The sequence below is a fragment of the Melospiza georgiana genome, chromosome 1 (assembly GCF_028018845.1).
Source record: "Melospiza georgiana isolate bMelGeo1 chromosome 1, bMelGeo1.pri, whole genome shotgun sequence".
Classification (NCBI taxonomy): domain Eukaryota; kingdom Metazoa; phylum Chordata; class Aves; order Passeriformes; family Passerellidae; genus Melospiza; species Melospiza georgiana.
This window is the reverse complement of record NC_080430.1, coordinates 121843985-121871514: the sequence shown is the minus strand read 5'-3', so window position 1 is coordinate 121871514 and position 27530 is coordinate 121843985. Positions and strand designations below refer to the sequence as shown.

The 27530-nt window shown below is 40.1% G+C and overlaps 1 protein-coding gene across 1 annotated transcript; it reads left to right on the top strand.

Moving 5' to 3' along the window:
- Window positions 1-367: 367 nt before the first annotated feature.
- On the top strand, window positions 368-20227 carry TRAM1 (translocation associated membrane protein 1). The gene is made up of 11 exons (XM_058020523.1): window positions 368-574; window positions 3447-3510; window positions 4109-4230; window positions 4433-4549; window positions 5446-5504; window positions 5903-5987; window positions 8707-8777; window positions 8867-8971; window positions 9522-9665; window positions 10557-10717; window positions 14158-20227. The coding sequence occupies exons 1-11, from the start codon at window positions 452-454 to the stop codon at window positions 14229-14231; spliced, it is 1125 nt and encodes a 374-aa protein (XP_057876506.1). The 5' UTR covers window positions 368-451; the 3' UTR covers window positions 14232-20227.
- Window positions 20228-27530: the final 7303 nt, after the last annotated feature.

The following is a 27530-nucleotide window of genomic DNA, read 5'->3' as shown; positions in this document are numbered from 1 at the left end:
TGGGTTGAGTTTTTTGCTGGGCCGGTCAGCGCGGGCTTCGGGCTACCGCCAGTAAGTATCGGCCGTCTCTGCCAGCATTAAAAAAGCAAAGTAGATCTGCCAGCACTGCTGCCCGGGTGAGACTGCTCGGCACGGCACGGCGCGGCACGGGGCGGCATGGCACGGAGTGGCACGGCACGGCACGGCTGTGCTGCCGATCGCCGGCCAGGCCGCGCCGCGGTTGGCGGGTTTGAATTGGCGGGCGCGGCGCCGGGGGCGGAGCGCGGGCGGAGGCGCCGCCGGCCGGCAGGGGCGCTGCTGGCGGCGGGGCGGGGGAAGCGGAGCGGCGGCGCTGCCATTCCCCGGCTGCGCGGCCGCCTCCTCCCCTCCGCCTCTTCCTGGCCGCGGCCAGAGGAGCTGTGCTGGCAGCGGGGAGGCGGCGGCGGCGGCGGCGCCCAGTTCCCGGCCCGCCATGGCGATCCGCAAGAAGAGCAACAAGAACCCGCCGGTGCTGAGCCACGAGTTCATCGTGCAGAACCATGCGGACATCGTCTCCTGCATGGCTATGATCTTCCTGCTGGGGCTCATGTTCGAGGTGAGGCGGCACCGACCCTTCCCCCCCGGGGGTCCTCTTCCCGCTTCCTCCCACTCCGCCGGAGGCTCTCGGTGCTGGAGGGGAGGGAGGGCGCGGGAGTGCCGCGGCAGCGGGGGATGCTGTGCGGGCTGCGGCGGAACCCTGCGGCTGCTCCCGGCGCACCTGCTCGCCGGCCCACGCCCGAGCCGCTGTACGGGGGGACAGCAGCCGACCCCCGCGCCCGCCGCGCCGCCCGAGAGCCGCCGCGGGCGCCCGCCCTCCCCGCGGCGCATCCCCGCTTCCCCGGGCGGAACGCCCTTCTCCCGCCGCGGCTTGGGCAGGCGCAGCCGCGGCTGCCGCCAGGAGCGGGTCCCGCTCCCCGCCGCGGGCGGGAGGCCGTGCGGGGCCGGGAGCGGGCGGCGCAGTTGCTGCGGGCGGGCGGGCGGGCGGCGGGGTTACGTGGCAGCCGGCGAGGGAGGGAGGAGTGCGCGGCACGGCGGGGAGGGGGCGGGGGGCGAGGCCCGGCCGCCACAGCCGATCCCCCGCTCTTTGTGTGCGCGGCCCCGCCGGGCCCCGCCGGCACTACGGCTCCCGGCGGGCGGCGCGGCGGGGAGGGAAGGGAAGGGAAGGGAGAGCAGCGGTGACGTGTCCTTAGGGCCGCCGCTCCGCTCCCCCTGCCCGCCGAGCATCCCGGGGCTCCCGGGCGCTCCGGGCGCCGTGTGGCTCGGCTGGGCTGGGCTGGGCTGGGCACCCCCGCCGTTCTCCCGCCTCGGAGACGCGCCGAGGTCTGGCAGCGGCGGAGGGGAGCGCTCCCTGCAGCCTGAGGGCCGGCCCTGCTGCAGGCCCTCCGCTCTCTGGGCCCCCATGTTGAATGCAGATGCTTTAAACCGCGCCTTTTTGGCGCTGGAAAGGTAACTCACCTGTGTGACTGCCAAAACGTTATCAGTGATCTAAGATCACCGATCATCAAATTAAAACGGTGTTGACTAAATGTTTCTGGTGTTCTAGGCATTTGTTCAGACATTTATTTCAGACAGTTGTTAAGGGTTGTGGACCTTTCTGTCATGGTTTTCAGGATGGTTTCATCCAGCTGTTGTTACAGCTCAGCACTAAAAGCCAGTGGAGTTAGGAAGATAGATAGATAGATAGATAGATAGATAGATAGATAGATAGATAGATAGATAGATAGATAGATAGAACAGGGCAGACCAGCTACACTGTTGTTTTAGGGGTTGCTATCAAAAATTACCAAGATAACTGTTATATGGTGATTTCCTGGGGAATGAAGTTGAAGAGGTAAATCTAAACTGTTTCCTTTGGTGCCTACATCAGGCTTACTGTATTAACAGTATTACTGGTAGGGGTAGAGGTTTTGAGGGATTGAATGTGCTGAATTATTTTGTTTCCGGATTTTTTAACCCACTGTGTTTTCTAACCCAGTGTAAAAAAAGGCCATGTGTCATTGTTGGTACAGATGTGGTATGTTGCAATTTTTTAAATGCTTTGATACAGGTACAGGAAATCACTTGCTGTGGTTGATGTTGGTATGGTAAGGTGTTTACACTGCCTGACTTGTACAATTCTAGTATTGAGATTAGCTGACAGAGCCTTCAAAGGGCAGCTCAGAATTGAGCACTGTTTCAAATTGTCCTCTGAGGGCTCCCTTGATGAATAGGGAGCCCAAGGCAACTTCACTAATTTGAGCAAACTAGTTGGATTCCCTGAAGTTACGTGGTCTGAACAGTCTGCCACATATTCAGGGTTTCATAGAAAATCTAGGGCCTGTTGACAAAGCAATGGTTTTAAAAATCTCACTTCCTGTGAATAATTAATACTAGTAGTAACCTAGTCATTATCTTCAGATGCTCAGTATGTCCTTCCAGGATTACTTAAGGAGCTTGGGGTTTTTGCCAGCCCTATTAATTACCACATAGGTGCTGAGTTTTTACAGCAATGAGAAACCATCTGGTCTATGTGATAGATCAGATCTATTAGGTGATCTACAAAGGTATCTGTCTGAACTATGGTGAAGCACAGTTACTTTTCCCTCTCATTTAGGGCATGTTGTTTCATGTTGGGATTCAATTAAAATGTGTTATAGTAAAAAATAAGTTTCTGCTTTTTGTCAAATAAGAACTTACACTCCATTTTATGTATTGGGGATTTTAGAACATCTCCACCCCACTTCTCAAAGAAAGCCATTGGGACATCTTCTCTTCAAACTGTTTTTATTCATTCTGGTTTTTCTTACAGCTTATCATAAAGGGGTAGTACCACTACTGCTAAATTTAATTAAATTTGTTTTATGCTTCTTGCCAAAGGATCCCCAGGGTCAAAAGACTGGTAATTGTACTGAGTTGGTATCCCACTGGCCTGAAATTGTTTTCTGTTGTATATGCCTTTTTTCCTTCCCTGTCCACATTTTTCAGATCACCCACAGATTTATGAATATGATAACTGACTTCCAAATTTTGTCAAATAAGAAAAGTACTTTTAAATAAAGTTTATTCTCAGCCACTGCTGAGTGCATCTTGGTCTAGGGACTCCATGATATTGTACATTCTGTTAATGTAATAATACAGTGTGGACTAAAGACAGAATTGTAGCATGTGTTTTCACTTCAGTGTTGTATGAAAGGCTGTGTGTAAGTAACATTTTCAAGGATCTTTCATTTGGCAGGTTGAGCGTTCTGTAAACAAACCCACAGAGACCACGCCATGTGTGCTGCCCTTGGAAAGTCAGGTGCAGTGCTGAGATAATGGGAGGTCAGTCAGGTTTTTGGGAGGAGGCAAGCATGCTGGGCAAGGGTGCCAAAACTATGGGCAAATGTTTTCAGTTTAATGTAGTTTATTTCCATGAGAATTTACAGCACCTTTGGTTTTTTCTCTTTTAGATTACAGCAAAAGCAGCCGTCATTTTTGTTACGCTTCAGTATAATGTTACCATTCCTGCCACAGGTATGTATCTTGCAGAGGTTAGTGAGGAGACAGTGTATCAGACATGTCAGTGTGCCCTGCTTCCTAGACTTGTCCAGAAGGGAACTAGTCAATTTAACTTGTCAACTTCAATAGATAACGAGCAGCTTTCAAGGATTTCACTTTATTTGTATTAAAACACTGTTTTAGCTAATTAAGTTAGAGACAATGTTTCTTTTCTGCTGGATTTGTCCTTCGTGCTGAAACACCATCTTTCTGGTAGATAAGGTCACATGAGTTCTTACTCTGCCTTTGAAGGTGATAATTTTTAATAGTCAAAGTGGGGTGGTGGTTTAGCATATTTTTATTGTCCACTTTCAGTGTATTTGGATAAGCTTCCTAAATGCACTTAAGTTTTTAGTTTTATAGCATCTTTCCAGAGTCAAATTGAGTTTGTGATGTGATGGAGAAGATAACTATAAACAGTTTAGTGACCTAGTTCATGATGGCAGTTTAATTTGACTTTTACTTGTTCAGCTGACTACAGCTACTTCTGTCTGAAAGACTTCACTCTGAGAAATAAACTTATGAACCATTAAACTGTATTGGTGCCTAACAGTTAATTCTCTTTGTCTTTTAGAAGAACAATCTGCTGAAACAATCTCTCTCTATTACTATGGCATCAAAGACTTGGCTACAATTTTCTTTTACATGCTTGTAGCAATAATCATACATGCTATAATTCAGGAGTATGTACTGGATGTAAGTACAAAATATTCATTCCTTTCATCAAGATAATTGTTGGGTTTTAATTAGACTTTAAGACTATTAACCTTAAAGTAAATTTCTTCATTAAAATTTTTAACTGTAAAAACATGCATTAAACTTTCAAGGTAATCTAATGTAGTTACTAAATGAATGTGAAGTACTGCAGCATATAAATAACAGTGGACTTTCATTTCAGAAAATTAACAGGAAAATGCACTTTTCAAAAACAAAGCATAGCAAGTTCAATGAGTCTGGGCAACTCAGTGCATTCTACCTTTTCTCCTGTGTTTGGGGAACGAGTATTCTTGTCTCTGTAAGTATGCTTTCTCTTCTGTTTCGTTATGAGATTTCCAAAAATTCACTTATGTTGATGATAAATATGATTTTGGTTTATTTTTCTGGTTTTAGCTGGTTTTAAAAGTGGGGAAAAGTTTAAGGATTCTGTGTGAGTTGAGTCATAACTGAGTGTAAGTCAGTAGTGTTACTGTTGCTCAGTCTTGAATAGATTTACTGTCAAACTGAATAAGATAAAATCATTTAACTTTATAATGGTGTTTAATTCTCTGTAGTTTTTTTATGTTGTTTTATTAATATAAAATAAATGTTTAGGAACCATACACAGCATTCTGGACACCAGGGGATGGGTATATGACAGACTGTTGTAACCTCAGGTCACTGTGTGCCTTTAGGTGACATACCCTTTGCTGGTGGCTGGACGTGTATGAGCTTAGCTCATAGAAAGGGAAGGCTGTGCCTTTTTTATGATTTTCTTTATTTTAACATAAAAACTCCAGGAAAACCTCTCTTTGTCTTAGTTCTAAGTTCAAAGTTTGTCAGCAGTTTATAAGAGAAGACTTTTGGCCATAGTAATCCTGGAATAATTTCCATCTCATAAGGATATTCTGTCTTGAATAATCACTTGATTTGTTTGGTTGCTTTTTATTTTCTTAAGCCAGTGCAGCTGTCTTTTGTTTTGGGGATTTGTTTTCTGGGTTGCTTTGGTTTTGTTTATTTGTGATTTCTTGGGGATTTTCTAAAACAAAATTTATGGATCTGCAGCTTTTACTTGTGTATGTGTATATGAATATTTTTGTGTGTACACTTGTGCATTTACATAAATGCATATATGTGCGTCCACTCACTATTTCTGACTAGAAAGTAACATCTTAGAGTGTTTATTGGGGTTTTTTTGTTATTTTCTTTTTGTAGGAGAACTATATATCAGATCCAACGTCTCTGTGGAGGGACTACCCGCACACTCTGATTCCGTAAGGCCTCTTCCTTCCAGGATTGCTGGGGGACAGACAGGGGGGACTGTTTTAAGCCTAGGGTGTGTCATGTACAATCTGTGTAGGATAAGTAGTTTGTAAAACTATATTAGTCACTAATGTGGTTTTGGTTGTATTTATGTGGGCTCGATTCTTTGACAACTTGTAGCATACAAAGTTCTTTTTATGTAGGCTTTTCCTTAAAGAATTCCATTTTTGCAAGCTTTGTCTGAATGATTTTATTATTGAAGATATTAGTTTAGACTTGGCTGGCATGAAGGGTCTGTATTTTTTATTTTTTTTAAGAGAGAGATAAAATGAGTTCACTAGAAGCTTCTGAAATGTTCTAAGTTCATTCATGATGAATAATATTCTTCAATTCTTGCTGTATTGTACAGGTTTCAAATGAAGTTTTTCTACATCTTACAGTTGGCATACTGGTTTCATGCTTTTCCAGAACTGTACTTTCAGAAAACTAAAAAAGTAAGTTCAAAATGTAAATGGAAGGAACTCCAGAACAAGGTGGCTTTTTTTCTTTACAGTTAAAATCTAATTGAAGTAAAATTGCTAAATATCTGTTGTGTAAATAAAAATTACTGGTGTTTCTCATGCACTGAAAGAATTTTCCCTCAAGGAAGTGATTGTGATATTTTCTTTTCAACTCTTGGGGTTTTTTCCCTTTGTTTCTCAGGACTGATAGTCTGAATAGGCTCGCTAAAATCACAGCTGCTTCATGAATCATGATATAGGTGTAGAATATAAACTGTGAATAATTCTATACATCAAAGGAGTATGAAAGTCTGGGGTTTGATTTAAATAGCATTTAAATGGGTGGATGACAATGGGATGTGAGCTGGCAATGTACCTTTGCACCCCAAAAAAAACATGTGTCACCTGGACTGCATAACAAGCAGTGGCCAGCTGGTTGAGGGAAGGTGAGACTGCCCCTGGAGTGCTGCATCCACCTCTGGGGTCCCCAGCACAAGAAAGGTATGGATCAGTTTGAGTGGGTCCAGAGGAGGGCCATGAAGATGAACAGAGGGCTGGAGCACCCCTTCTGTGAAGGCAGGCTGAGAGAGTTGGGGTTGGTCAGCCTGGAGAAGAGAAGGCTCCAGGGAGAATTATTGTGGCTTCTCACTGTTTGAAAGAGGCTTATAAGAAATATGGAGACTTTTTATTGGGGTCTGTAGGAACAATTATTTTGGGATTAGGTTTAGAGTAGATTTGAAGAAATTCTTTGTGATGAAGATGGTGAGACCCTGGAACACAATGCCCAACAATGACAGTTCTCAACAATGCAGAGAAGTTGTGAATTTGCTTTCATTTGAAGTGTTCAAGGTCAGGCTGGATGGGGCTTTGAGCAACCTGGTCAAGGGACAGATGTCCTTCGTAGATCACCTAGCCTGTGGTTGGACTAAGTGATCTACAAAGGTGTCTTTGAGCCCAAGCCATTCTGTGACTGTTGGTGCTCTGTGAGCAGGCTGCATCTCTGTTGCCAGTTCTGCTTTATTGAAGAAAATTAAACATAGGTGTTACATAATCACAGGTCCTTGTACAGGAGCCTAGAAGAGGCTTAGTAAAATAGTAACAAAATGCACTCTTTTTGTGCTGCTCATATGCAATATGAGTATTGTTTTGCAGATGCACTGCAGCTGATGTTCTCTTATTGTGATAGTGATACCTTCCAAATTTGACTTCACAGCCAAGTGTGGAGATTGTTCTTAAAATAACTTCAAGAAAGCTGTCACAAGTGGCCTAAATGCTGTGTGTTGAATAGCAGTGTTTTACTTGGTCACTGCTTGAAATTGTGCCCTTTGACTTTTGCATTAAGTTTAAAGAGTGATAGTTCGTTTGTTTTTTAGCATGGTTGATATTTCTTCAACCACAGCTTAACCTCTGCTATCTTGGTTTACTTGCCTTATTCCTTCTTTTGAACAAACTGGCTGCTTTTACTCAGCTCCAGTTATCTGTCTTGCTGATATAAACAAGAAAATAACTTCTCAGCTCTGGTTCCTCTGTTGTCATGTGAACCTTGTGCATTCTTCCAAAAGGCCTTCAGTCTCTGACAGTTTGTCTAAGCAGGCAGCATGGGCTGTTAAAATGTTATCTCAGTTCTAAAGTTAAAGTGTTGTAGGCTGGTCCTGGTTGTGCTTGTAGAAACTGACCGTTTGTACTTGCTGTGTCTTTATCTGAAATAACCAATTTTTCATTTTCTTTCAGATAATTTATAGTAGGCCTTTCTCCACCTGCTCTTTGTGTATTATGTGTGATGTTTGCTGCTGTCATAATTAATTCTGTGGGTTTGTTGAATGTGATACTGAGTATTGAATAACATAGTATAGCTCTTGTAAGACTAAAATTTTAGGCCCTTTTTACAAGATCCTTGTAAAAAGGATCCTTAAAAGATCCAAGCTAAAGATCCTTACTTGAAGTTTAGAGAATCTCTCCAAATAGGAGTTTCTTAAGCACAACTGAATGTACTCTGCTACCACTCCAAAAGAGATTTTTATTGTGATCTGGCATGGTTCAGTGGTCCCTCTGTTCACAGATGGCACAATCTGCTTTCCATGTGCTGTGTATCTTCCTCTTTATTATTTCATCTCCATGAAGCGTTCAGTTCAATAGGGCTGACGAAAGCCTGACTTAAAGTGGGACCATGTGCTTTAGCATGACTGGTTAATAACAATATTCTCTGTATTTGCCAGAAACAGTGTGCCAGAATTTTGGATGGCCTTGAATTTTTAAAAGTTATGTCAACACTTGGAAAACCTCTCATTTTGATTCATAGACTGTTATTTTATTCTGTAACAATCTAACAATTTGATGGGCAGCAAACATGTGGAACTGTAGAATCTGATGGTACAGTAATAGATGCAAAATAAGAAATGTAATAATTTGTATATATTCACAGTGGTCATAACAAATAAAAGTAGATCCTTTTTAAAAGCATCTTTCCATGTTTGATGCCTTTTCTCACAGTAGCATATGTAGGACACTGAATATGACTGGTAAATGAGCAATCAGTTATGTGTGGAATTAGATGATCCAGGCTGAGTGTTTCAGTGCCAAACCAGGCCATGTTGAGGTAGCTGATACAAGAACAATTTTCCAAGACTAGGGAATAGTTTGTAATAACAGATAACACAGTACAATACTGTGTAACATTGTATATAACACATGGTCACTTTTTTCTTCCAAATAGGAGGATATCTTTCGCCAGATTGTCTACATTGGACTTTACCTCTTTCATATTGCTGGAGCCTATCTCTTGAAGTAAGTCAATTGTAAACTTTTGCTGACTCCCTTCTTTGCCTTAAATATCTAACAAAAGGTCTGAATGTTTGTTTTATTTGTTTTGATAGTCTGACCCACCTTGGACTTGTTCTTCTGGTATTGCATTACTTCGTTGAATTTCTTTTCCACATATCCCGTCTTTTCTACTTCAGTGATGAAAAATACCAGAAAGGGTAAATAGTCTTTAAAATTGTATCTTTAAAGTTCTTGTAATGTCTGTCTGAGAGCCTTTTGCATTTAACTGACCAGAAAGTAAAATTACAAGGGAGTTCAAACAGTGTTTCTTAAGCAACCACAGTTGTCCAGACTAGTGTTAGTACTTATATTTCTAAACCATCAGTATACTTTCTACCTTGCTTTAGTCTATTTAAGTAAATAGTAGTAGCAGTATTAAATGAAATAAAATCTCTCAATGTATACTAATGTGGGGTTTATTTTAAATTTTGTAGAGAAAGAAACAGGATAGATTGCTAATATAGCCACCTCCATAGGAACTAAAAATGTGCTTTTGTTCTAATAGTGCTGGAAAGCGCTTTCAATTGAGTTGAAATCAGTTCTCATAATATAATACAAGATGCATTTAAGATAGATGCAAAATCATGTAATTAGGTAAGTTCTTGGATTTCAAACAAATTTGCATGGTGAAAGGTAAGCATTTGTATTGTTAGTGTATGTGTTTTGAATGGAAAGTTGATTTAGTGTTTGTGGTGTTTTTATTTCTAGATTTTCACTGTGGGCAGTTCTTTTTGTTTTGGGAAGGCTTCTCACCTTGATTCTCTCAGTCCTCACTTTTGGCTTTGGACTGGCAAGAGCAGAAGATCAGCAGCTGAATTTCAGTACTGGGAACTTTAACATCCTGGCTGTTAGGTACAGTAAACCTGGAACAGTTCTTAAGCATGTGCTGTAAACCCTGTTAAATACACAATGTAAGTGGTATGGTACTATTGCCAGTAATTCTGAATGATTGAGTGTTTTCATGCAACCAATGGGATCAATAGGAATAGCTCATGTAAGAAATTTGTAAGGCACAGTGAAATGAATTGACTGAATTTAGTCTATAGCTGAGAAATCTGTAACTGGTTACTCTTCTTTTCTTTGTTAAAAAAACCCCAAGCAACCAAAAAAAAAAAAAAACCCTAAACACAAACCAGTAGAATTAATAGGAATATCCAATTACAGACACTACTTTTAAATGTTTTAAAGTTAGTAAAATGAATTCTAAATACGATTGCTCTCAGTATATCTTAGAGGTCAAGGTATTTGTGCCCAGAGCAGCTTTGGTATCATTTGAAGATTACTGCTTCCTTCTCTGCTTTTTTTATGGCCCCTGTTGTGCTGTGTGATCCAACTGCCTGACCTTCTTATAAATGCAGAAAAAGAATTTATTGAAACTTTGACAATGTCAGCATTACCTTGCAAAATTGATACTCTGAGCTGCAAGGCACTCTTGATCAATTTTCATCTGTTACTGCTTGGTACCCTGACAGTAATTCTGAGAAAGACAGCAGGAAAGAAACCTAGTACTTGCCAGTTTTGATGGGTAAAAATTTGACCATCGCTCTATATCTAGTTTTGATCATCTGTGTTTAAGCCCAGTGTCACCCTATGCAAGTGAACTCAAGTCTTGGCTTAGAAAATGGAGGTTACCAGGAGGAGGGGGTGGAAGTTGCCCAAAATCCTGAGGTGTTCTACCTTGCTTTTCTGTTTGAATAATGAGGCAAACTTACTGATGAAACTTTACCTATTATTTGTTTCTAGAATCAGTGTGCTGGCCTCCATCTGCATGACCCAAGCATTTATGATGTGGAAGTTCATTAATTTCCAGCTTCGGAGGTGGAGAGAGCATTCTTCTTCTCAGCCTCAGTCAGTGAAAAAGAAGTTTGTATCAGCTAAAGGAAAGACCTCCAGAAAAGAAAGAGGTTTGTAGTTTCATTTTTTCTGTTCCCTTGACTTCTCAAAACCAACTTTAGGTCGCTAAAGAAGCATTTTGTGTTTAACTTGTGAGATGACTCAGCTAGAGAAGCAGTACTGGGGAATATTACTGTGGGAAGAATAATTCTTTTTTTTAAAGAAAAACCACTATATATTGTTGGGTTTTCTAACTGCCCAAATAAAGGAATTACTGGGGTATTTTTCATTAATGCAGCATGATATTTTTTATTCTCTATAATTTCATTACTTGGAACAAAATGTGTCATGCTTGTGTGTTGTTCCCTTATATAAAGGGAACAGATGCAATTTTAGATCTCTTCTTAGACATTCATTTGTAAAATTTTTTTGCTGTGGATTTCAAGCTTCTTTTTCATTGCCCCAAAATTCTGAGGGTTTAGAGCAAAGAGAGGATTTGGTGATCCACCCAGTAAAAAGTTTTGTGTTGGACTATTTTTACAAAAACCAGAAATTGGTAGTTCTTTAAGGAAAGGTAATAACACCTTACTACTCTAAACCTGTGTGAAAGCATTTGGAAATAAAGAGTACAGGTTTGACTTTTTCATTATGTCACACCCTTTTTGTGGAAATGGTGTAAGAGATGAACAGAACGCTCTTTCCTCCAAGAAAAAATTTTGTGCTCTTTTAAAAAAAAATTAAATCCCTGTACTTCAGTATATCTGTTGCACCAACAGTTCAACTCCTTCCTATGTATTTAACTGCTAGTTTGAATAACTTCTGCACCCTTTTAAAATGGCAGAAGTTGTTTCAAAAGCTTTCTTCAGCATGATCCTTTGCCCCCAGTTATGTATTACCAACCTCTGTTCCACTTTTTGATATTTTGAAAGTAGTGTGTGTCAGGACCATTTGCACTGAGAACTGAGATTTGTGGTGGGAGATCAGTATTTTTTTTATTTCTCCCAAGTTTCTATTTTTATTAAAATTATGTGGTTTAGAGTACTCCCTTTAGAATGATTTGTAATTATCACAACTTGGCTTTTGTGTAGTGTTTGGTTTTTTTTCATCTGAAAATTCAGTTGGAATTTTTTTTTTAATGGAGTGAAGGTTGTTTCCTGTGTAAGTGTCCTGTTTAATAGAGCTTCATGTTCATGGCCTCAATATGGAGGGTTTTTTTAAATTTAAGTATTTTATGTCAAGTAATTTTAAAATCTATGCCTTGATTAGGGAGTCAGAAATGAAATTCCTTTTTAAAATCTCTTAATCTATTTAATTCATGTAGTTTAGTGAATCTACTGGGTTTCAGCCTACTTCAATGGAGACTTGCAAATAGTAAACAAACAGTGAAAAAGTCAGTTAATTCACAAAATAATTGTGAATATGCCTGTCTTGAACACTGAAGAATTGTATTACTTATTTTAAATGAACATAAAAGAACTCAGTTCATTCAAATTCTTCTGTTTTGAGTATTCCTGTCTATTCAAAACACTTGCATAGGATGCAGCAAAGCAGTGGTTTTGAAGGAGTAATATATGCAATTGAACTATTTAAAATGCTTTTGTGTGTGTGTGTGTGTGGTTGAATGTTTTTTTTGAGAGCCGGGGCAAAATAAAATGTGTTACTTTTCGTCTGTGCCAAAAGCAAGAAATGACAGTAAAAAAATCCTGCTGGTGATGTAGGTGGGATATACATGTGCTGATTCATGTTCTTTGTTGTTTTACCTAAACTCTTTAGGAAAATATGATTTCAGTTAGCTGGCTTGGGTCTAATTAATTGTTTGCAAGTTTCTTTACTTAAGAACAATTCAAACATTTTCAGAAATATCCAAAGACCACCTTATGTAGGCTTAAAATGGTGGTGTCATTTACAGCCAATATGTGCTCAAACAGACTTTGACTCTTTGGGCCTGGTCTCCTGCTCATGTGTGGTTGTCATTGTTGGGTTTTTTTGTTGCTTGTTTGCACAAATGGGAGCACTTGGGAGTTGTGGGAGAAAGAGGGAGGCCAACAGTTGTTTTTGTAGACTGTCCACACTCTAGTGACCTTCAGCACATCTGTGGATGGAAAAATAAGTTTAACCAGTCCTTTATAAAAGTATATAAATATGTCTACGTAATAATTGTTTAAAAGCACCCAAAAAACCAGCAGCTCTTGCTTGAAGTCGGAGTGATCTGAGTCAGAGCAGAGATGTTAGGCTGCAAGCATTGTAGCTGGCTATGCACTGTGCTCTTTAGATCTGCTCTATAAATGTAGTCACTGTCAGGCAACATCTGTTTCCTTGGGTGAGGTGAAACTGAGTAAAGGGGGTGTTGGAGTTGTGGATGCTGAGGATTTCTGTGCTGACACACTCTAACTCCCAGGAGAGCAATACCTTTGACCTGAAGCCATGAAGAAGGCTTCCAAAATTAATTGATAACACTAGGATTACAAGTGTGTAGTTAATTAGAAGTGTGTAATATCACAAGGTGAAAAACTTAGAATTTGAAGTTTTAAAGTATAATAATATATATAGAACAAGATAGAAGCTTTAAAGCAAAAACTATTCCTTCTTTACCTTCTTCTTCCTTCTTCTTAAGTTTAAATAGTATTTTGTAATTAGTCAAAAAAGTCCACATTGCTTCAAGTAATTAGTTATTAGATTAAAAGCGAAAATAATTTAAGTATCATTTCTTAATGAAATAGTTTAACCTTAAAAAACCTTATAACAAAAAATTGTTAACCATTTTATACCTTATTAGTAAAAAACTAAAAACTCACTACCTATGAGACTACAACATAAATAAGAAATAATAAACACCTAAATGTAAGGACAAACTATCATCTCAAGTACCTTTGTGTTCTTAGCTAGGTGCCTGATCTTGAGCTCTTTCCACCTACACATACTCATTGCAAATCTGAACCGGTGTTTTACTTCTGCCTTATCTATGTAAATATCTTCATCATAATGTAAATGAGTTAAATATGTTAAAATATATGCTTTAAAAATTGTGGGTATATCTGTGTAAAAAGGATTTCCTCTATGTTTTGAGTGCTTGTAAAGTAAGCAAAGGAGTGTAATTTTAACAAGAATTATGACATAGGTGAGGTAAATAGCTAAGACCTGTAGCAGAGAACTCTGTATATAGTCTGTCTCCAAAATTTCACAGAACCATCTCATCTCAAGTTGTAGTTTTTCACAGAATGTCTTCTAAAATATCATAACTGGTGTTGGTTTTCAGTCTAGATGTATATAATGGACTCATTTCAGTGTCTGGTCACATTAGGGTTCTGGAGTTTATTATAGTAAACTTTAAATATTGCACTTTGTAAAAACTTCATTGTGCTGTTGCACACTGAATGATAATTAATTAACCTTCTTTTCTGAGGGTACATCAGAAAAGAAGTTAAAGGCTGTTTGTGTAGGACCCACAAAAATGTAATAAAATACAAAGTGTCTCACTGTACTTAAAGAGTGATTTCTTCTTTTTTTCTAGAAAATGGAATAAATGGAACAGTGACCTCAAACGGAGCAGACTCGCCTCGCAGCAGGAAGGATAAATCCTCGTAAAACTGGGTTTTATTAAGTTAATTGACTAATGTCCCCAAAGAATCTGCTTTTTACATGGATGGCCCTTCAGCACTAGAAATATTATGGATTAAAGAAAATACAATTCATGTTTTTTGATTATTGCTGTTGTTTTGAGAAACTTTTTTTAAAAAACCATTTTGACTAAGGAAAAAGTTTATCTCTCTTCAGATACTTGGGGGGAGGATTCAACACTTTTTAAAACACATTGACGCTTTTTTAAATATTTACTGTGATGAAATAACTTACTTAATGAGGATCACTGTTGCAGTGTATTATTTCCTTCCAGTTTTTGTAATCTTGGTGATACTGTTCTACCAACTTCACTTTTTCCAAGTTCCTCAAAAAGTATTGCAAAATTGAAGTAAAAACATTGTATGCATATTCAGATACTCTGGGTTTTCAGCTAATTACCTTGACTCAAATTTACATTTCAATTTGGGATTCCAAGACCACACCAATAGACCTCTTTATTTGGTAGTTACTATAGCTGCACAATGTCTGCTCTAAGAATTGCCCCATATCATTAAAACAAAACTGAACTAATTGGAAACGTTGCAGAGTCTTATTGTTTGTTGGTTAGAAATCTCTTACAAGGAGCACAACACCTTTTTGAGATATAGCTTTTAGCACCTGAAAATTAGAAGGGAGTGTGTATGGTCATAGAGAGAGTAATTTGAGTAGCACTGTCCACTTCTGTCTGTGCTTTTGAGGTGTATGTATCTTGGAGAATTGGTGTGCACTGGACCTTCTTTGAAAACTTGTCTGTCTGATTTTCCGGGTGGAGGTTATTACAATGTGCTGTGTTTGTTTTGGGAGGCAATCAATGCTCCGTGAAGAGGGAATTAGATAAATGGATCAAGTGATGAGAAACATTCCTTTATTCTAACTGCTTTGCTTTGTTTCACCTCTGTTAGGAAATAGTTTGATTTCTCCTATATATATTTTTATGAAAAAATATTTAAAAGCTACAGCTTCTTAAAACTGATTTATTGTGACCTCTGCTGCAACTGGAAAAATCTAAATTTAAGAATTTTTCCATTATCTTTCATAATTGTATTCAATGTGAAACCTTGTCCAGTTAGTTTTCCAGTTTATTATGCAGATAATCTTTCCTCTGTAGACTTTTGGAATGGGTGCAATTCAGCCTGTTTCACTTGGGAATGAGTGAGACAGTTATTGCAGTCCTAAGAAGAAGTTGCTAAATTAGTCTATCAAGTTAACCCAAGTATTGAACTGCTTATTGATTAAGGAGTAATTATGAGCAATCAAGCTGATAAATAAAATAATTGTAATTAAAAACTGTTATTATAATGGAATCTATACCCAACAAAATTATAAATCTGCATTCTGTATTTTCTACAGTTCAATTGCTTACTATTCAGAATAAACATTCTAGTACAAAATCCTCACTACAAGCAACTATCCATTCTTCAGTTGTTTAGCGCTGTTTAGAGTTATTACAGTATAATTTATTGCATGTTTCAGCTGATTACAGACACAATTCCCAAGTATTTGGTTCACAGCTCCTGAAGCGGACTTGGCAGACTTGTACTTGCTTAGCTGGAGAGCTCTGGGGCAGGGTGCCCTCGAGTATGCCCAGTCTGCTTCAGCAGAAGTAGGGATCCCATGTGCTGGGACATCCCAGGTAGAACTGTGAATCTGTCCAACCTGACAACAAAACTGGAAAACTGGAACTCGGAAATTTTGAGACTCGTGTACATTATATACTTGTTCAAAATCATGTTTTGTGTCTGATGTTCCCAGGAGAACCTTCAAAGATTCTGTGTGCCTTGCTCTCAAATTGTACCTTAAGCCAAAGGGGGTAAATTTTAAGTGTCTAGTATGGTGCTTGGACTCTAAATCAGTTTGCTTGTGATATCTGGTTGCACTGGGGCTGAAAGAATCATAAAGGGTGGAGGAACAAATTATGAAGCAGTCATTTAAGGTACTTCTTGAGATCTTCAAGACTTTTAGGAGTCTGAGGGTTGTAATAGTTGTTTCCCTAAGGCAAACTATTTCTTGTTAACCTCATTCTTTGACACAGTAGTCTTGAAATGTAAACTTCAGGTTAATTTCCAAAAACTTCAGAAGTATTCTTGACTGTTAATACTGACGTTGCTTTTTGTCTCCTTTTGGCCTTATGGACGGACATTCTTGTCCTTTGGACATTTACAAAAGCACTTTTGTTTCCACAATGGCTTAATATTCATCATTGCCTTATAGGAGTTGTTGGTATCTGCCAAGTAATAGAAAGTAACAACAGGTGTTCCAGAAATTGGTTAGAGTATTGGAAGCCACTATTTTCTGTCTCTTCTCTCATAACTAAAAATACATATTTATCATGTTTGATGAGGCAAGACCAGTATTGTTTAATTATCTGCCTTGGGATAGAAACTCTCAAACTTAGAAGATATTGAGACTTCTAATTTGATATTACTTGTTTTAGCATTAGAGTATTGTTTGGCTTAAAATTGATTTTCAAATGTTATTGCAGTTTTGGCTCTTTGCTGTAATCAGAGTTTCAGTAAGATGGAAGAATATTAGTTGTCTAGTCATGTTTTCTTTATTATGGCATCAAGAAAATTAGAAATGGAAATGACTGAGGAGTTCATTATTATATCCTACGCCAAATAAAATAGGCAGTAGTTAATTTATCCTCATCAATTACCAGGTCCCACAAAGAGAAAGCTTTGTCCATTTAGATGGATTTGAATTGAATAATTACACAGACAGTGGATAGCGTTTGTTTGGTTCGGGTTTTTTTTCTTAAACCTCTTTCTCTTTGCCCCTTCTTATCAAAACTTTTCAAGATTTAACAACAGATGATTTCAAGCCTTTTTTTGAGCCCTGAATGTGTGTTTGTTTTATGTGCCAGAATATTCTCTCAAAACCATCATTTTACTTTTAAAGTAGTTATATTTAATTTCAAAGTACAAACAAGGAATGCAGAGCAGCTGAAATTAATTTTCAGAGTTTTAGTTTTCATCTGGGCACTTTCTCCTTGACTGGTTGCAAAGACTGATTTCTCCTGTGTGAATCATTCATGAATGTGAAAATATTCTTTGGAAATACTGTTTTTCTGGTGATCCCATGCCCAAACTTAGGAATAGTGAAGGAATTTGCTGAGCAGAGAAAATGCATAGGCTATTTCTTCTAAGTTTAGGTTATGCTGAAGGTAAATTATGTATATTGGGATGATGCATTTAGAAAATCAGCAGGTATTGGTAAGCATTTGGTATTTTTTCTAAATACTCTTTCTTTGAAAATTTTGGTTGTGTTTATGGAGTTATAGTACCCAGAATCATAAAAAGCAGTGTGGTCCTTGTGTATAGGTAATTGGACTTCTGTAAAAAGGGTCAATACACATCTGCAGTCCTTTGTTCTTTGCAGATTTCTGACTGACTGCACCTGAGTTGATATTGTTGGGGCAAAACTTGATATGAAAACAAGCATGTTTGGGTTTTTCCCATTGGGTTAGTTGCCTGATAGTAACCCCAGAGTTTTACAAGTAATTATGTATAAGCAAGAAGAAGAGTTGCAGGGTAAGGATCAATGTTCTAAGGCATCTGTCCCTTTCAACAGCATGTTGCTTAAAAATTACACTAGATTACACTGTGGGAGATCTTTAAACGCTTTCAGTCACCCGAACCAGAAGGGGCCTGGTCTCTCTGGTAGTTCCTACATGCCAAATCCATTAAGTATTAATGGATTTTTTTCATATCTTGTGGGGGAAGGGGAGCTACTCATTGTGGTTTACTGTACTGAGATACCTTTTATCTGTCATCAGGGTTTCCAAGCAGTGCAAGAGGACATTGGCAGAGGAGAAATAGGGATTTTGAAATTGTGGATTGTCCTGGATCAAACAAACAACATTACTTTCCTTAACAGCCAGGAAATTATGGGGTTTTTTTTCTTTTTTGGTGTGAGATTTTTTAGTTCCTACATCAATCCTTTATGTACTGGAGGAGGTATTCCAGAGAGCTTCACAAGAATTGCACTGTATGCGAGCCTTGGTACATGGAGGGGAGGATTGTTTGGTTTTCTCTTGGTTTGTTTTCCTGTTTTCAGGAAGTTCACCAGCTGATTCCTAGGTCATACTTGGGTTTGGTTCCATTTGTGACTCAGGCCTTTGGGCCTGTGTTGTAAATGTTGGAGATTGGCAGTTTCAATAGGCTCCCTGTGCAGTGATCATCGCTGTCCTAATTGTTCTGTCTGGAAAATGTCAGTATTGAAGGGACTTAAACACAAAGTAGAGACAGTGGTGATGTTTGTAACATTTACAGGCCAGTGGGAGCCTGCATACAGAGATGGCATCTGGAGGGGGGGCTGTGGTTTAATGCCTGAATCTTGTTATGCAAATATTTAGGTTATTTCTGGCGCAGGGTATAAGAATGTCCTACAAAATGAAAGCTTGGGGAATATTTAGAAAATCCTTTAAAAAGAAAAAGACTTCAAAGGACTGACGTCAGTTATCATCTGTTCATCATATTTGAATTTCTTACATTGCGAGCTGTGGATTATCTTTAGAGCACTGGATTAGCCCATGCTTGTAGGTTTGTCGGTGGGGTTGTTTTATATACTGTAAGTTGTTGTGGTGGATGTCTGGTGAGTGCCCCTTCTTCACACTGCTCCCTGAACTGCTCAGTTTTGGATCTGATAACCCTAAATCTGTACACAATAAGGAATTTTGTGTGCTCTTCAGAGCTAAAATAGGATCAGTGCTGGAGTGTTTCTGGATCAGACGTGCAAAAGAAACATGCACATCAATATGTTGAGTGTCATCAGAACCTCCTTAATGGGAACTGAAACTCTTTAGGAAGAATAAATTGCAATACAACTTGGATATAGCTCACATCCACATAGCAAGTGCTGTTGTGAGTGAAATGGGACTGCTGTTGGCATCTGCCCCTGTCCATTCCCTTTGGTGAGCAATGTGTGAGGAGTGCTGGGCTGCAGCAGCAGTAGGCTGACTGCTTTCTGCCTTTTAGAGAAGCTCTTTTGATGTTGCCAATTCAAAAGGCAACAACTTTTATTTCTGATTAAAAAAAAAAAGCATACGGCCTAGTTTTGAATCCAATGCACTTGCTCTTGATCTCTTTCTATGTGTCCTGTCACTTTTATTTTAGGTTTCTGCAGATACTTTAGTTTTATCCAGCTCAAGGATGGCAAGTCTATGATGTGAGTGCCAGAAATGACAACTCCTTTTTCTTCTCTTTGTGTTTGAAACTTTTTGCAGAATCAGAGCAGCTAAAGTGTAGCTTTATAATTCAATAGTGTTTCAGTATTCATTCTTTGTCTGTGTTTATTGTGGTTAACATTAAAGGTCAGGCATTATCGTTCAGCACAACACAGTTGTTACTTCTTCATGCCACACACAAGAGCATTGGGAAATTTGATATAGTGAATTGAAAAAATAATATGTTAGTCAGTCTGGTTTAACAGAAGTTGATATTCCTGGATGGTTTTGCTTTGTTTATTGCAGTTCACTCTCACTGCCTTTCTCATTTAGGAAACTGGGCACCCAAGATTTCTGAATCTCTAGACTGTAGTTTTGCTGTATACCACGTGAAAAATTATGGTCTAGAGCTTTTTGTCTCCTTATATTTGTTTTTAAATGTTGAAGACTGTATCTTGCATTGTAATCAACAGATAAGTATTCAGCCCATGGTAACAAGAATACTGTAACAGGGTAGGAATTTCAGCTCTTGAACTCTGGACTAGAAACCAAGCCAAAACTTAACTCATGTTCTCACGCAGGTGATTCCTCCTCTTTGTTTCTCGATTAATCATTATCTTTGTTTTGTTTATGTAGATTGTAAGTTCTTGTGGCAAGGGTTGTCTTTCGTGCGTGTGTGTGCCTGCGCGTGTGTGTACCCAGGACAAGGAGGTCTGGAGCCCCAGTCCCTGGAAGCTGTAATAAGCAATCACCTTGTTATTGTTTTCCTGGATATCATAATAAAGAGTATCAAATTAAAGCTGTGCTTGAATAGTCTGTTACAAAAATGGAAGCGTGTCAATTGCTTCTGGCCTTGCTTACAGTGCAGCAGCGTCAGGGAGATGCTGCCCAAAGGCAAATATGGTGTTTTGTTTGGGGATATTCACTTGAACCATTGAGCACCAGAGACAAGAAATCTGCTTAAGCTAAAGAGGAATGGCTTGTAACTTGGGCTGGAGCTGGGACTTGCACAAAATTATCACGAGTTCAGGACTGACTTTCAAACCTTTTGTCAGCTTGAGAAACTGCATGGGCCCTCCCTCTTGGGAAGGAGGGGCTTGCTTGCTGTAATGTTTGTGCAGCATTTTGTGTCCTTTGAGTAGAACTTTCCAGCTTGAGAGAGTAACCATGAACTTGGAGAACACCAGGAGCTGTGCTGGGCAGTGTCTGGTGCTGCCTGGAACTTGCTATTCTGGTGTGTCCACTCCTTTCAGCTGAACAGCTTTTAAAGCCTTTGTAGGCTTCAGTTTCCCTGATGCAGAAGAGCAAAATTTCATCCAATCTGAATTGGAGCCTCCACACTGCTCTGTTGGTGATTTGGCAATGTGGTGGGACCTGAGAACTGTACCCAATTTAGGGAAAGTTAGACTGCTTTTAGAAAACTTTTACCATGAATGTTCCTTTTCATTAGGTTTGATTTGGTGCATTGTAGAGGGGATGTCTGCAGATCCCATGAGCTCTGTATTCACTTCAGTTCGAGACACATCAGATTGTTGCTTTTGAAGAACTGTTGAACCACCTAAATATTTCATTCTTAAAAACCTGAATTTGTAACTTTTTAATCCTCAAACTAATTGAAAGACTGTTAAGTGAACATTAGTCTTTCATGAAGACACGTCTTGCTCTTGACTTTGTTGTTAGACATCATAGCTTAAACTGTGGCTTAAAAAGAAATTGTGTCAGAAAATCAATGGAAAGCACATAATTAAAAGAACCAGAGCTCCTTGCCCCTGTTTATACCTGGCAGGTGACAGGAACCTACTGTAAGTGTTGAGGACAGGTCTTGATGGGTACATGGCATCTATGATTGTAACAACTGCTACTTTATCTTTACTGCACCTCTCGATGTCATCATCTCGCTCTGATGCCAGGTTTGGAGTGATCCAGCAAATACGGACGGGAGGTGGAGCAGATGGAGTCTTAGGAGTCAAATCATGTGACGAGTTTGGGATGTGGACAAAGCAGCCACTAGAGGCCACCAAAGTCTGCGACAGCTGCGTGTGACTGGGGGTGACTGGTAGCCAGCAAGAACATTTCCAAAGGACACTTTTTTTGCTGCACTTTCAGCCAAAATTACTTGTTGTCTTTTAAGAAGCATTTGTGCTGTAACTCAGAAAACAGAGCATTGAATTAAACCGATCTCCTTGTAGTTTTGACATAGAAATAAAACCTGGGTAATATTGTGCAGGGCTTGGAAGGTGTCCTAATTTGGCTAGAATCTACTTCCTCACTTCTGGCTGAGAACAGAATGTAGACATTCAGTATTAAAGCTTTCATCTTAGCCCAAAAGAGCTCCACCTTAGATGAAAAGCAGCCTTGAGAGTGCAAAGTAAGTCTCAGATTGCCTCTGCTGAGATCAGTTTTGTAGGCAAGTACGCTATGCTGTGGCAGATGCTGCTTTCTTTGCTGAATACTTGGGGTGGGAGAAAATACAGAAAACCTGCTCTCTCTATTTCCATCAATTTTTAGTGCTTTCAAAATGAAGTTATTTGTTAGAAAGGCTTATGAAATTGTTTCCTGCACTGAAATTTCAGCTTTTGTCTGCCAATGGGAGATCCTTGTTCAGTGGGAGTTTTGCTTTTGGACATCTCCCTTTAGATGCTACAGGAGCTGTATGAAAACTTAGCCTGCAATAGTTAAAACAACTTCTCAGAAAATACAAGTTAAAAGTTGCAGCCTACAGAATTTTTTTACAGTAATAAGGAAGCTTTTTGTTCTTTAATACATTCCCTGTTATATATAGAAAAAAAGTGTTTTGGTATGACACTGGAAAACAGTGTTGTAGTCCACTAATTTTTATAGTTGTCTTTGGGGTAATTTTGCTTTACTCTGCCCAGGAAAAAAAAAAAAAATCATGGATTGGTTCTAGCTGTTCTTAGCTGTTCTGGGTCCTGATAGGATTGCTCTTTTGCTGCTGGAAAGCAGCACAGGGAAATCTATCTCTGGAAAAATAATAAGAACTATGGCTCTCCTTCAGGAATTTCCTGGGGCTGTGGTGGAGTCTGGGCAAAATTTTCCTGAACATCTGGATTTGGGTAGCCCTGTTAAGAAATGGCAAAGTATCTGAATCATGTTATGATCTATGAATGTGCTTTGTTTTGTAATTCATTAAACTGATGGCGATGGGTTGAGCATCTGACTGGCCCAATCATTGGCTTGGCAGAGCCACACAGTGTGTGAAACCTCAGTTTGTATGGCTCCACATCTCTGGAAATGCAGGTGAAAACAGGTCCAAAGACTTGCAATGCTCACACTGAGAAGGTACAATATCAAACATTCTCCTCTTGCTCTGGCTATCGCTTTGGAGATGAATGGCTGCACTGAGACCTGCAGGAATGCAGCAGGAGCCTGGAGCTGAGACTCTGCTGCAAGCAGTTGATTCCCTCAGGAACTTGAATACATACCCCCTGTTCCCCACCACCAAGCCTGCTCTGCTTCAAAAGCTTCAGAGATTTTTAAATGGAAGCCTTCTAATTTATGGTGACAAACACAGCTTAGCAGCATGGGGAACATTCGGAGCCTCTGAGTAGAGAATAGAGTATGCTCCACCCTGGAGAGAATGATGTAAATCATTCTAATTCTTGGCACTGGTATTTAAATTTTGTTCATTGCATGCCATAAAAAAACATTCGGACATTGTAAACTGTCTGTGTTGTCAAGAAAACTCTCAGTAGCTTTCTGGAGGAAAATTTTTTAGAAGGTAGAGGAAATGGTATAGTTTCTAGAGGCAACACAAATGGTGCCCTAGTTGTCTTGACACTCTCCTTCTGCTCTCTCACTCTTCCCTCTTCCTCTTCTATGCCCCACAAGTCAGTGAAGTCATGAGAATGAGCTGCAGTGAAGGCCAGAGAAACTCTGGATTAACCCTGGAGGTTCCTCTTACAGGGAAGCCTGGCAGACTCCTTGTCTCCACAGCTGTAAGGCTTCTCTGCAAAGAGCTGCTATCCTGGACAAACCCAGAAGACCACGTGCTCCAGTGTCTGGCACTCATGGCCCTTTAGGGAAGGGATGCAAAACTGTGAGAAATGTCCTCATGTTTCATCCCCCCAGTTTCTGGCAGTTATCACTTCACAGGCTTCTGAAGCATCTGGTACATCAAAACTGTAGGGTTTTTTTTTTTCCTTTTAATTTTTTATAGTCACCAATAGAAGTTTTCTACATGCATTTGTGTAATCCCTCTTGAACCCATTTAAATACTTGGCATCCGCAATGCTCAATAAGTTACACAATTTAACTATGCCTTGTTTGGAAAAAATATTTCCTGCGGCTTGTGCTTTAAACCTGATGATTTCCTTGTGTGAGTCTCAAATAGTGAATAATCATTCCCTCTTCATCACTCTCATATTATGCTTGATTTTATAGACCTCTCTTTTTCAAGCCTAAGGGTTCCCTCTCTGTTTAGTATTTTCTTGTGCAGAAATTGTTCTGGACATGTGATTATCTGTGTTTTTATGTACCTTCTCTGGTTCACCTAAATGCTTAATTTTTGACCTTATATGTTGAGTTTATTGGGACTGTTCATACACTTCTAGATTTAAATTTTTTCTATCTTTAACCACCTTTTTCTGATACATATTTCGCATCATAGTATGGTTTGGGCCGGAAGGGACCTTAAAGATCCATCCCCCATGCCATGGGCAGAGACACCTTCTACTAGACCAGGCTGCTTAGAGCCCCATCTAGCCTAGAGCCCCATCTAGCCTACTCTTGAGCACCTCTGGAGATGGGGCATTCACAGCTTCTCTGGGCAGCTTGTCCTGGTGCCTCACAGTAAAGAATTTCTTTTGAATATCTAATCTAAACCTACTGTCTTTCAGTTTGAATCCATCTTTACTTGTCCTATCACCACATGCTCTTGTTAAAAATCCCTCTCCAGCTTTCTTATAGGCTCCCTGCAGGTAATGAAGGCCCCAGTTAGGTCACCCCTAAGCTGTCTGTTTTCCAGGCTGAACAATCCCAGTTCTCTCAGCCTTTCCCCTTTAGGGATTCCCTCTAATCATCTTGGTGGCCTCCTCTGGACTCACTGCAACAGGCTGATATCCTGTCTGTGCTGAGGACCCCAGAGCTGGATGTGGCCCTGCAGGTGGGGTCTCACCAGAGCAGAGTAGAGGGGCAGGATCCCCTCTCTGAACCTGCTGGCCATGCTGCTTTGCATGCAGCCCAGGACATTTTTGGCTTTCTGGGCTTCAAGTGCACATTGCTGGATCATGTCCAGCCTCTCATCCACCAGCCCCTAAAAGTCCTCCTCAGCAAGACTGCTCTTGATTTGTATTGAGATCAGCTGTTGCCCCCACCCATGTACTGCACTTTGCATTTGGTCTTGTTAAACTCTTGTTAGACTCCTGTGGGCCCTCTTCTCCAACTTGTCCAGGTCCCTCTGGATGGCATCAATCTTAGCTGCAGGTGTTTACGTGTCAGTTGAGCTGCATGACTACATTCCTAGAGTGCTGGGATATCAATTGATTAGGGAAACAATAGTTCCTCACAAGGAAAATAAACAGTGACTTGCTAACACAGAAGTGAAAGACTTTATTTTGAATGCAGCCTGGTCTTCCTCAGCCATGCTCATTCTGGTGGCCTGTCGGCTTTGCTTGTAGTGTAGAGCCTGCATAGTGGTTGTTCTCTGTTATTGCTCTGGTTGATTCTATCAAAACATTTTTCATATGATTTGGGAAAATTCTCTTTGACAGTACCATTTATTTGCAAGTGAAGCTGGCTTTAATACCTTAGTTCTGCAATATTTCAGTAGCAAGCACTGGATGTTTCAACATGAGGTCTTGGAAGAAGGCAGCACAACCAATTAACCCCTTTTGGCAAAAGCACTGCTGGCCCACCTTCATTGCTGGGAGTAGCTTGGATTTCTTTGGAGATCAGCTAGTTCTTAAAGGGTCATAACTAATCTACAAAACATAATTTTTAGAAAGAAAAATCTTCAAGACAGAGCTACGTTATTATACTAGTTCGTTTTGTCCTTTTCCCATTTTACTAGTCACTTGTTGTCCATGGCAATTTCATAAACTGCAAAGTTGTTTTCTTCAAGTGAGGAACTATCTTTTGGAGTCCCAAGCAGTACAGTTTGATCACACCAAAAGCAGCTGGCTAATACTTCCAACAGCAGATTTAGATCGGAGAGCAAAGATCTCAGTCTTTTTATGAGCCTTGGAATAGTGATTTTAAACTTACAACCTGCTTCTTTTTAAATAGTGGATCATATTTAGCTCACATAGATACTAGGACACTGACTTAAGGATCTGTGACCTACAAATGTGCTTTATCTGCTGTGTCTTGCAGTGGCTGCTCTATAGGAAAAGAGTAAGACCTTGGGTTCTGTACTGCCAGATCCATGGGGAAGGTTGTCAAAATCACCAATAATTTCAAAAGCAGATTTTGCTACTCAAGACACACCATGATGAAAACAAGATGTTGTGCTGTAGTGCTTTGGATTGTTCTTATATTCAAGTAGGAGTCCTTTGACCTGGATATCTGAATGGCACTGTGAGTTAAAATAGCACATCTGCTCTAGAATAGCTAGAGGCCCTAGGACTTGCATCTAGATGTGATAAAAGATGATCTGTGTATCAGACAAGGCAAACTGGAGAAGAAGGATGTTCTGATCCAAGGAGCTGATGGTCCAAAGGCTTTTGTGACACCATGGAGCATGAATTACAGTTCAACCACTGGATGTGTGCATTGGCAATGTTGTCTTAATGTGTTGCTAAAATTCATCTGAACCTAGAAGATACATTGGTTTTCTTGATTCTGTTCTTTTTTTTAAAGATGAACTAAAAAGAAGAACTGAGGAAGGTTGGGATTTGAGAAGTGTTCTAATACCCAAGACATAGAGGCTGTGGAGTGCCAGTGTTCAGATGAACTTGCAAGTGCCTACAGCAAAAAGAACTTTGTTCTGGAAGTCACATGCCTTTGAGGGAGATGCTGACTCCAACACTCAGGCTCTGAGGTACAGTATAGTCATTTATTCTACTCCAAAAATGTCCCCAGAGGAGTAAATTTTTTTTGAGGTTTTTTTCCCCCCGCTCTGGCACGCAGTCCCCTTTTCTATGCCTGCAGCTGTGAGCAGCACTTGTCTCTGGGCCTGTAATTTGGTGCAGTTTGGGACTTCCAAGTTCTCCAGTGCCCCTACAGCTCTTGGCAGCAGCAGTGCTGCTAAGCGGCCAGAACTTTTGATCTCCGTTCAGCCTGCAAATGAACATTTCATCCAACACCTCTATACCTGTGTTGCCCCAGAACAATCAGACTCTTGATTGCATCCTCCACCCCTCCCTCCCTTCCTCCCTCCCAAACTGGAGCACTGCAGAATAGCTGCACAATGGATGACTATACTTCCAGCAGCGTCTGGAGCACTATAAATAGCCTTAAATAAATGCGCGTAAGGATCCAGCGTATTGTCTGAATGATCTAAAATTAGATTGCTCTAATGTTTGTGCATCAGTCTTCCTATGCTGTAGGAAAATGAATTTCTTTCCAAAGTATTTAAGCTTGAATTATGGTTCCTTAAGGATGGGGGAGGGTGGGGAGGCTGCTTGAAGGGAAACTCCTGCAGGGATGGGTCTAGTTTTCTTCTAAGGCAGAGACCAGCCACAGTCACTACGGAGGGAGAAATAGCAGCTGCAAGTTCCTGGAAAGCACGGACATATGTAGATTCAGTTTGTTCCTAAAATATCACCTTTATGCTCTCTTTATTTTTGTCTTTCAAGGACATTTGCACCTTCAATGAAACAAATATTTTGAATGAGAAGGTGGGGTGGAAAATTCTCAGAGAGCACATTTCCTTTTCTATTTACTGGGATTAAATGACATTGTATGTCCTGTGTTCAAGGTATTTAAATTCTTGATCTCCAGCCATTCTTTGCAACACATAACAGTAGCTATGTATTTTAGATAAATTTGAACGTTTCCCGATATCAGCTGGAAATACCTGAGTTGGCTGTTACTCCTAAGTAAGCATATTTGCTCATACTGTACAATGCTTTCTTATTCAAATACTATTGAGTTAAGAGAACAAAAATTTCAACAATATCAATTTCTTATTCCCATTTTCACTC